The sequence below is a fragment of the Diadema antillarum genome, unplaced genomic scaffold (assembly GCF_040938485.1).
Source record: "Diadema antillarum isolate AM-2024a unplaced genomic scaffold, OU_Dant_1.0 scf00000127, whole genome shotgun sequence".
Lineage (NCBI taxonomy): Eukaryota > Metazoa > Echinodermata > Echinoidea > Diadematoida > Diadematidae > Diadema > Diadema antillarum.
Genome location: NW_027271016.1, coordinates 304,971 through 317,000, shown reverse-complemented (window position 1 = coordinate 317,000; position 12,030 = coordinate 304,971). Strand labels below are relative to the sequence as shown.

Here is a 12,030-nt window from a genome sequence, read left to right as displayed (position 1 = left end):
CCTCCTCACAAGGATGTCCGAGGTAATTGGCAAAACACACAGAAAATGACCAACTGAATGGAGCGGCCACTCTTGTGACAAGAGGGCTACAGAAAAGTCTAACAGTTTGAGGTCAGCCGAGCTTGCTAGAAATGCTACCGTGGTCTGGAATTCCAGCTTGTCTATAGGACTCCCTGAAACGAGCGAAGCCGGAAACTAGTCCAGGCACCAAGTAAGGGAAACATTCTACGGGCCCTATTCCATGGACAGCGACGACTCATCGCGTCAACTCATTAATTTGCTGTTTAGGACCACACCTTAGCGTAGTACGCCACATGCACATCACTGGCGCCATCAGCACGCATGGTTGTAAACGTATCTGAAGTGAAGTGAAGTCGTTCTGGAAAGTCATGTAGTCATATTTCAATAAAAATATAGTCAGCTAAGTCTCTCTCTCTCGGGCATAATAGTGTGAAGTGGGACTATTGTTTTCTGGCGTCTTCCTATCCTCATCCGTTCTTTAAAGAATGGTCAACAGTCTTCATAAGATGACTAATTCATTCCAGTAAACTACAGAATGTCAAAATAACATAGAGTAAATTTACTCTCAGTTCTTCCATGTGAGTTCTCCCTGTAAACTGCGACCTTTCAAAAATGACGAATCTAATATGGACTTTAACGTAAATAACTAATACTTCCCAAGAATGTAAAAAGAAATTGTTTGTTCTTCTAAGGTTTTAGCGTTTTGATGTCAGTCAGTGACTATACACGTTGATTAACTTTCAACAGGCTTCAAAATGCAAGCCATATTAAAGAATATGCTTTATGACGATTTGGTGGTGTTGCTCAGAGTAATTATATACGTATATTGACGTATGTATTGGTATGTGTGTGTGTATATCTGTCTGTCTGTCTGTGTGCGCCCATTTGTTTATATGTGTCAATCTTTACATTTTTTTTGATATCTTCTTAAAAAAAAATATTTCTTCTTAAAGGTATGTTTGATTAGTCTTGATTTGATTTGATTCGATTTAAACTGACTTGACTTGGACTGGGTCCAGACAGCACTACACCAGGGTCCGAGGAGTCCAGGGCCACCCACTGTTCAGTTCTTCATTCATTGTCGGAGAAACATTCGCGCATGAGCACGATACATTTTTTAAAGCTACATTACGATAATCCAACCCAAACCCAGATTTTAAAAACATGCTCCATTTCGTCTCAGACAGTGTTATAGATGCACACTAGAAGGAAATGTTTATTTGTCTGTACTTGGTGGGAAGTCATGTAACAGATTATGATCTTCCTCGTTAAGAACACTTCCACTCGTACTATAGAGTTCTCGAGCTCTGTATAGCTGCATATTGCCTCGCGGCTGTGGACGCTAATTCCATCGATGGCCGACGAGTCATCTTTTGATGGCTCAACTCGACTGTCCCGGTTCGTTCAGCCTGCTGTTGCTAATACTGAGGCAGTGACGAACTTATCACACAACCATCTCGTGTCCTTTTCATGATACAATTTCCGAACAGATACTTTATTGGGACAAGAGACACATCAGGGGGGACGAAAAAAAAATAGAAGAAGCTCGAATCTGGGTTAAGCACACAAGTTTGAATCAGGACTGGCAGTACTTCTCAAAAACTCGGTCCTCCTCTATTCCCTCCTTCCCCCCTAAAAAGAAAAAGAAAAAGGTTTTCTTTATCCTATTCCATCTTGCTCTACATCCTTATCCGGACATACGGCTAAGTGTGCTGATTGTTGATGGTACTGTCAGAAAACCTGCTATATCAAGCCACAAACTCTGCCATACAGTTTTGGCATACAGCAGCATGACATGCAAACAACACAATGTCCGTGGAATTTAGTTCCATCTCTAGACTTGTCCAAAGAACGCAAGAATCCCAGAGCTAATTTGTCTGGCAAAAGTATGACATCTTAATTGAGATAGAAAAAAAAGTATAAGATATTTCAAGCACGTGGTTAGTTTGATTTCCAGGGAGCCGGCCAGCACACAAGCAAGAGACTGGAGTCATTATTTTAAACCTGGTATTCACATGTCCTCTATAATTTCGTATACATCAACCTGTGGCCCGTTGCATAAGACTTATCGTTGAATTTCAATATTAACGTACCGTCAAAAATTAGGCGTCACAGCCAATCAGCATCAAGGATTATAAAATTCACCGCTAATTTGAAGACTTACCGCTAGAAAGCAGCGGTAAGGGTTTTATGCAACAGGGCCCTGGTGTTCACATGTCCTATATAATTTCGTATACATCAACCTGGTGTTCACATGTCCTATATCATGTATATAATTACGTATACCAACTATTCTGCACCAATCTTCCTTCCTTACCTCCATTATGCTGAATAACCCTTTCTGTGCCAGGGACTCCGGACAGTGTGTACAAAGCTATGGGGTTTTCTGTGCCAATCAACACTCAAAGCATGCAAAGGGTTAAGGTTGTGAACATATCATAAGCCTATATGAGTGATCTCGCTCGATAATGAATATGTTAAATGTAGCGACTACCCTCATCGTTATTATCTTTATCACATCTTTCTTTTCTTCTTTTCGTCCTTGCCGTTGGCCTCTTTTGTGGATACATGCATCACAATTTGCCTTCCCCTCCTTCACTTTATTCTTCACTTTCTTCTCTCTCTTACCACTAGTAGATTGTTATTGTATACTTTTATTCTTAATGGATCTTTGCAGTCACTGGAGATCAGATATAATCTCCTTGAGCATTGAGGAAGAGAGATGTTACCGCGAACCTCTCTTCCTGATTTATATTAATGCTGTTTTGAATATTAGTGTTATTGTAATTACATTAATATGATCAGATTGTCATTACGCAACAACAACTTTCGTGGCGTAGCATCATGATAATCATCATGGTAATTGTCATCATTATCATCATGTTTGTCATCAGAATCATACTAATCATAATTATATAACTTTATTTGATTTTCTTTTTCTAGTGGTGCGCCATTTAATGTCGAACAGCATGTTACTAGAGTGTAGCACTTCTTTCTTTTTCCGTGGCTGGTGTAGTAAATTGAAATGAAACCCCCCTGGTTGAAAAACACACCAGCGATCATGAACTTATGCCCTCATCCCACCCCCCCCCCCCACACACACACATACACAAACATACACACACAAAAATGTAGTTTAATAAGAGCAAGATATAACATATCTTATGGTGAGTTGTGCGCTTCTGACCGCACGCACGTACATCGTGCATCTTTTATTGCAATGGCGAGGGTCTACCGAAGATCAAACATGGCTGGAATATTTACTTAATCCAATTTGATTGATCCCAGGCTCAAGTCGAGCTTAAAATGTCCTTTCTTTGAGAGGAGGAATATCATGAAATAGTCGGGATGCGACTTGGGAGTCAACTGGGATGTCTCTCTACCACTGGCATAGCTGGGATGGTGGGCCGAACCCCGCCGAATATGCTCACAGCAGAATGACGTAGTAACAGAACAGGAGGACAGAAATGTACGACATTAGGTTGGAAAAGAGAAAGAGTACATAATATATCTGAGCAAATTCTACACCCAATATGATGTGAGAATTTATGGTGAGAAACGATTGAGATGTGTGTGTGTGTGTGTGTGTGTGTGTGTGTGTGTTGTGGGTGTTTGTATGTGTGCGATGGTGTCTGTGTATAGGCCTGTGTGTGTTATGGTGTGTGTATGTATCTGTGTGATGGTGCAAGTGTGAGTATGTGTATGGATTTAATACCCTGAACATTGCAACAGTCTAATATCTGTACCAGAAAGTCTTGTCAGAAAGAAGGACATTCCTGTCATTCTGTCGTGTTCTATCTATCCATAACCATATCACAAATGGTTACTGGGAATTGCAAATTACTGGATATTTCCAAAGCCTTATTTCTGTATTGCACTAGTTTTCATTAGCAATCGTTGGACAAGCAATAACATCTCAATAGAAAAAAAAACAAACTTTTGATTTCTCTCAAAATTCATAACCATTATCAAGACTCATAAATGAGCTACATATTTTGTGAATAGTTGGTAGAATAGTCACATATAATAAAATGATTAAGTCAGTCTAAATGGCGTATGAGCAAACAGATGCAATATAATGATAATACTAGTATTCACAACGATGATTATTATTTCTATTATTATCATTATTATTGTTATTATTATTATTATTATTATTATTATTATGAATAATAATAATAATAATATTATTATTATTATTATTATTATTATTATTATCATCATCATCATCATCATTAGCATTATCATCATTATCATTATCATTGATACATGTATGTTTGTATGTATGGTTTTATGACGTCCGTGTCGGTGGGTCCGTGCCAAAATGTGAAAAAGGATATGGGAATGCAGATCATTCATTCCTGTAAGGCAATTACTAGGTTTCTAGATTCTAGATTCTAGTTATGGACGGCGCAATGTTATAACTATACCGACCAGGCGTATAGAGAATGCTGAGAGATACTGACGGTATGATATGCAGTACTCGGCACATGCATACCGGAGAAAACGTGCGAGCGAGCATTGACTGCTTGAAGTAGACAGACACTGATTCAAATGATTTCCCCCCCTTCTTCCTCCCCTTCCTTTCTGGGCCAACCCCCGGCTCCCGAGCTCTGATGAGCGATGAACTCGCTAATTGCTCGGACGTGGACCCAAAAAAATCAATTCCTCGTTTTGAACGGTGGGAATTCTGGAATCCTTTCCTCGAGCGGGTTGCACATGATCTTGAATAATAATAATCAACCAACTCTCTCCCTAACTATCCCCCCCTTCCCCATCCTCCCCCAACAATCATTTGCTTCCCCCAAATTCCCAAACGTGCCCCCTCCCCCTTTCCTTCGCGGATATCATAACAATATTTTTTCCACCTTCCGAGAATGTCTCCACGTTTTTCACAATCTGCACGTGGATGCATTATTGGGGGAAACGGACTGGCTGCTTGGGTGTATTTGACGCTACCATATGTGGGCTATGTCCGCTATTTTGTGATGACTAAATTTAGTCATGAAAAGAACAAAATGGCGCCACCATTAAAGTTTTTGCCTTCTCAATTTACTCACTCCTATGTGCAGTGCACAGCCTCTAATTGGACATATTTATTACATTCTACCTGATGTCTCCGTTTACCATTTTTAGTGGATTACTCTTTTCTATCGCTTTATTTATTTCTTTTTGTCATTTTGACAAATTATGCATTTTTGGCCCTATACTACACATTCTTTCGTACATACATTTTGTATTATACTTTATAACTTCTTACTTCTTTATTGCTGTGCTTGTATACTTTGTATTATGTATTGCTTTTTGTTCGATGGAACTAAAGTCATTGAATTAAAATGTAACATCTTAAATTTGATCATTTTTCACTACGTTTAATAATTCTGAGTTCCATCGAATTTTCTGCTCATTGAAGAAATATAAAGGATGGCAACTGCGGAAATGCTAAAGACATGCTGATGAGTAGGCCTAATTTACAGACCAGTGTAGCATCTGTTTCAATGTGGGATTAGATAATGATTTATCTACATTATCAAAAGCCAGACTCAATTAAACAGAGGGCGTGAATCTATAAGTTACATCATCATCAATCCATTGCAGTACATATGGTTGTGTCTGTATATCTAGATCACAATAAGATATGCATGCAGCGTTTACCACTTCACGTACATATCGAAAGTTCCGTATGGTCTTGCATTCAAGGGCACTAGACACAACATTGCATATCTATTTGAAAAAACTAGCTAAATTTGTCAGAATGATTATGTCTCAGTTTTCTTCAAAACCAAAGAAGAAAGACAGTAGTTTTGTAGAAAGTAAAGTAGATGTGAATGTGTGTACACGTAATGGTAGAGTAGTTAAACGTCCTTTACGCTTTGTTTTGTAAACATGTTTATTTATATCTGTTATTTTCACATGAACATGTACATTATCACTTATATTTTTGTATTCATATATTGTAAATATGTTTGTACTCTCATACCCCGAGAGGGGGTCGATAGAGTCAATAAAATCTTACAATCTTACAAATATCCATCTGTGACCCAAGGGGAATGGAATCAGCATTTTACTTTGACATGATTATCATACGAGCGCAATATCCGACACGAATGATAATATCAATGTTTTGTCTAGCTGTTAATTGGCTTCATCATTTCGACACAGAGGTATATTCCCGCATGCTTGATTGTCAGCTTGTCAGCTATACAGCTGACACGAGAATCCTGGGCGACGAGAAATAAAGGAGGGGAAGTTTTTATTTTGATAATTATCATTAATCATTACCTAGTCATTATCTGCCTAAAAGCCTTGCCACTGCTTCCAAGTCGGATTAAACGAATTCCTGAGCGATTTGTATCCTAGATAACTGATGGATTGCACCTATATGGTAGTTGCTCCCAGCTCGTCGGTCAAATACACGCGAAACGTACCGAACTATTAATGCCGATATTGGTGGTGTGTTTGAATTTGACCGTGTATATACAAATTCTCGACCTTGCTTGCCGTCTCGTTCCTATAAGTATTATCAATTTGTATGGAAGATGGCCTAGGTGGACCGACACTCTGGTTTGGCTGGTCACCCTAATCAGGCACGCACGGGTCCCGTAAATCTGCGATGCTCTGAAATGTATACATGTTTCTCAATTTTCCCCTAAATTAAAATGTCATGAGCGCCGAAGTTTATAAATACGTGTATAGTTAGTAGCACACAAGCATTCGAGAAGATTTCGGGGGTGTTTTTCTCCCCCTTCGTGAGTCCGTAGTCGTATTTTACACGATGCACAGCTTTGGTTGGGGGAGAAGGAGGGGAAGGAGTGTGTGCATGTGTGTGTGGGTGCGTGTGAGTTATAGCGTCTGACACGTTGGAGTAAGCCAAGATTTACGTGTTGAAAGCTTCTTGTTTAGAGCATCTCGCGGTGGAATTTAGACGGGCGAACTTGGGTAGCACTAAAACACGTTATCTCTTTCAATAAACTTGAGGCTTGGCAGTGCATTTCTATGAAATAATGTGTCATGTCCACATTTCAGGAGGAAACGTGGAGTGTAACTTTTAAATTTAGAATCACGGGCACAATTTCTTTACGACATGGACAAAAAAAAACAAACTTAATCAGGATTTTGTTGTTTTCCACTTTCTAACATTAACACACAGAGAAGAAACATTAAACATGATAACATGCCCTTAAAAATAATGTGTTTTGTTGGAAAACTCTCGAACTTTGCGGCTGTACTCGTACGTTTTAATTATTTGTGACATCATAGCTCACAACATAATTGTTGCGTTCGTTATGATCTTGGCTAGATGATACAATACAAATAAAGCATAGCAAGGTATACTTAAGACAGCTTTGATAATCATAGTGACCCGTGATAAATGTCAATGGCACTGCAAATTTAAGGTTACTTATTATGTGCCTGACGGGAAGATGTTACAAACGACAGGGTGCCTGCCCCAGGCGTGATAATCTTTGTTACTGCATTCACATTGTCAATCAGGCAAAACATGAGGTTACATTCCATTAAACTATCTTTCAACAGGGGACATACAAACGTAAAAAGATTGTCAGTGGTAATGAAAAACAAAACAAAACAAAACTAAGCTTTACTCAGTCTGCAGTTTGATACACCGAAACTATAACCAACAAATAAAAGCATGCAATCGCGCGTAACTTAGATATGTGGGACTACACGAAGTGTGTACAAAAAGTGATCGCGGGACTGCTTCCTGCATAGTTGCTCAGTACCTATAGGCAGAATTCACAAAGTTGTAGCCAAGCCGTTTTCACATTTTGACAAAACTGTAACTTCGACTTACAAAACAAACACACAATGAAGATGGCATACAGTTGATTACCGTTAAAAATGATGATGATGACAAAATTACAATTCAAAAAATATCTGTATATCATGTATACAAGGAAAGTCCATTTGTACACCATCTCCATTTGCACAAAAAAAACCAACAACAGTGAAATGTTTGCAGATGTGGAATCGTATAATCTTGTCAGCTTGCGCGCACTTTTCGGCGCTAAGCTGCGAGCCACAAATCCCTCCTGGATCTGCTGTGATCACTTTCAGTGATCCGTCGCGCTTTTATCTGCTCTCACGCTCTGAATTTGTATATCAGTTTGCACGCAAAATAATCATAAAAAGATACAACTCCTGCTACGCTGCGCAAGAACGGTTCAGCGGCAGGAATATTTATATATCGAACATGATGGCAAGTTCAATGTTGTCCAACCGTTAGGCAATGCAACGAGGATAAAACGAAGATATAAAAAACGATGGCTACACAACAGCTGCTGGTTTGTACGCAACAAATGCGTGGGCGAGTGACAGTCGTAACAATTTTTCATTCATGTCTTTTTATGAGAGCTGTGGAATTTTCAGCAGATCCGTGTGTGTTCGTGCGCTCGTGCGCGTGCATATGTGTTATATGTGTAAGTGTATTATCATTGGACGTATATAACCTGACTTGAAGGATGATTACGTCTATATCGAGTATTATCATATAATTTATAAAACGTTCATAGAAACTATAGATTGGGTGGAAGAATAGTTGATCGCTTTATATTGAAGAGTTGAGATGCTTTGTAATGTAACAGCTAATTACTACAGTAATCTCACAGGACGTGGGAGTGACAACATACAAGCAAAAACCTGTACAGAAACTACAGAGATTTTTCCTGTGAAATACCCTCTTTTGTGAGACATACCACTGCGCAGATACAGCTTACCCCCTTCCCCTGCATAAAACTCACAAATGAGTCATCTAATTCTTAAACTCATTTGTCGTCAAAGGAAAATCTACCGACCGTGTGTGTCTGGCCTTCTGAGGACATCGATATCTGACAACGTGTGAATATCTCGGGCCATTTTCTCACTTTTCAGAGATAATTCCATCCTATCGTTATCCTGACTTTTAATATGAGTAATTCATTTTGGCTTCGGGTTAATCGCTACCGGTCATCAAAATGCTATATCTTTATCTGTCCTGACAAATAGATTTGAATGAAAATGAAAAAAAAAAAGAATAAAGATGCCTGACATGGCTTTACGTAAATCGAAAGAGATAGGCCTAGAGATATGTCGATGATATATGAGAATAAACAATGAAAGAGGCTTGAAAGAGTGAATCGTATTTGAAAGACATGTCCGCTTGTGATTCATATCGAGATTGGCATCTGTCCCCTAAATGTCCGCGTCCTCTCTTTGTGAATACGAAAAGATCACTAATCACAATTAATCATAATTATCTATCATCACTTATAAAACTTACTTGACACCTGTGCAGTGATTGCTTATCATCTTGCTTTAAAAAAAAACCGACAAAATATATCACTTTTTGTTGGTTCACTTATACATCTGACAGAGGCTTCAATGGTAAATTATGCTGTGATTTTCATCTTGCTCTTTTCGTTTGGCAAATTGTTTGCTTAAAGTATAAAGAGCTTGTGGTATGACCATGAAAACTAACAGCGCGTCGATCTTGTAAGGTTTCCAAGGGATATTATTCGTAAATACCCGCAACGCAGGCTATGCCTCAGCATTCAATTTGTACTGAGAGTGCCCCGGTGTTCCGCTTGCAATAGTATACCGGTACTTATTCTGACGATGATTAACTGATTATGAGAAGGCAATCATGATCCTTGTTAATGTTATTTATGATTTTGAAGTGGAAAGAAATTTTGAGCATGAAGGAGGTGAAAATGATTGCCATTATGGAAAAGAAAACACAAAGCTATACGTGAACAGACACAATAGTCATTATTACGATATAACAGAAGAGTGTAGCCTCCTAGCTTTGTATACATGCATGAATGATCTATGTGCATTATCATGTTACGGTCTTCCCCATTCTGCTGAATAAAATATGTATATTATAAAGTAGGTAAGTTTCCTGGGCTGACACGTATACAAGCACCCGCTTACAGTGACAGTTCTGCAAAATTTCTCAGGTAATTATTGGCAAATTTGGTAATACGACATATATTTTGTTAATGGAATTCATTTTCACGTTCATTTTCTTTCTTCGAATGATATATATATTGTAATCTGTTTATTGATATTTTCTGTGATATTACTGAAAAGAATTTTGATTCATGTATGAAATTATGTTGGAATAAAATAAATCAAACAAGCAAACAAAAATAATGCTACACGTCTTTCTCATTTTTTTCTCTCTTTCTCTCTCAATAACGAATGTGATATGATTAAACAACCAGTTACTATTTTCTATGACTAATCGTATTGTACCGAAACTTTCAAAACAAACAGTAGCACTAGTAAACGATTTTTTTTTAAAGAGAGAAAGAGAATCACTTGTCTGTGATTATGAGCTAATTACGTATGATGGAGAGAACAGTTCCTCTCAGAGAGGGAGATGGAGGGGAAAAAAGAGCGAAGAAAACGGTGTTTACAAAACCTTTCAAACGGACAGTTCCTTTCTAGATGGGGCAAACTATTCATAGAACCTCAGACTCGTATATAGGGCTTCATAACACGTCATGATACCTGTAGGCAACAGTGTCCAGGTATATATAACTTTGCTGCATAATTTGAAGATGCTATTTGGTCGGACTACAGACGCTTTATACGGTAAATGCGAGGATAAAGAAATGTATGCATGATAGTCATACGTTATCAATTGATCATGGAGTTTAATATCTTGAGTGCACTTAATTTCTAAAGTTGTGAAAACAAAATTCAAAGCGCATGATGGGAAGTCATTTGAATCACTTTGTGATGTAACATATTGTGCGTACGTCCTAAGATTGGTGAGGATGGGGTACAATTATTGTGACCGTTATCTGGCCTAGTTTTGACGAAATAGGAGATCAAGAGGGACTTTTAACAGGACTTGTCTACATCAGCTTCAATCAATCACACTAATCAACCAGGCGACGTGAAACAACGATTATCAACAATATGGGAGTAGTTTTGGGGCGATAAGGTTTAGATGGGGAAAAAGGCTGGAATAGAGTTACTTCAACAATGACTGACATGGGTTTCTTTGTCTATACTCACCAAGTTTCCAGCACAAATATTTGCAGAAGCCAGATAAAGAGGGACCCCGTTGAATACACATCCATTTTCCGGCAGTCAGTTATAACTATTTCGTCCAAGATCCAGGAAGAAGTCAGCGAACTGGCTATCCTTCAAAATGAGTAATTATTCACTCGCATAAATGATTACACACGCTAATCCGCACCACTTAGGGTTGAGGTGAGTGCAATGCCAAGGTAATTTACCACACACCACTGGTGTTAGCAGCCGATCGAACAGGTGTCAAGCAAGTTCAAGATCTGTTTTTTCGGTCGCGTCGAGTTCAGCTTCCGATGCTTTCTATAGCGCAAAGTCCTTCACCACTAATTACTGTGCAAAGATCTTGAATTATCGCGTCAACAATTAACACACTAGCTCAGCACTGCCTGTTTTCCCCCGTGGCATTAGCCGCTTCCATGTCTTGACCACATCGGAAATACTGCGAGAAATATCTCGGATATTGTCTTCTTTAGCTGTGATCTCTCTTCGCCTCCAGCTCTATGATAGATGGGAAAGTTAGTGGGAGGTGTAGTAATAAAGGACGTCGATCAAATAGGGGCGCATGATGAATGTTATTTCACGGGGTAAAGATAATTACCTGAAACTCAATTTCTACTCTCTTTGTGAAGTGCAATACACTCTACAAAAATAGAGAAAAAAATGTAGTCGCCAATTCCTCTCTATAGGCAGTTTTCCATCAACGGACCGAATGCCTGCATGTACCAAGGGGACCGCTCTGTCTCCTGTCTAAATTGACTCAAACACCGTTCGTGTTTGGAATCGGGTAATTCACACGGCGAGAGCAAACGTGTTGGCAAATATGAAACACTGCGACGTCAGTCAATCAATGGAAACGAAATCAGGGGAAGTGATAAATACAGTAGATCGGTTTAATTCGCAAGGGGGTGTTTCGAGTTGACATTGTAATAGCCCGAGGCACGGTCTTCATAATAGAATCAGCCTCCC

The 12,030-nt window shown here is 38.9% G+C and overlaps 1 protein-coding gene across 1 annotated transcript in view; it reads right to left on the bottom strand.

The window, feature by feature from the left end:
- The window catches only part of LOC139720333 (protein Wnt-7b-like), a 69,016-nt gene extending 57,905 nt beyond the window's left edge, over nucleotides 1–11,111 (bottom strand). The window contains exon 1 of the mRNA XM_071631695.1: nucleotides 11,047–11,111. Coding sequence (XP_071487796.1) covers nucleotides 11,047–11,111 — 65 coding nt within the window. The remainder of the gene's footprint in view (nucleotides 1–11,046) is intronic.
- Nucleotides 11,112–12,030: the final 919 nt, after the last annotated feature.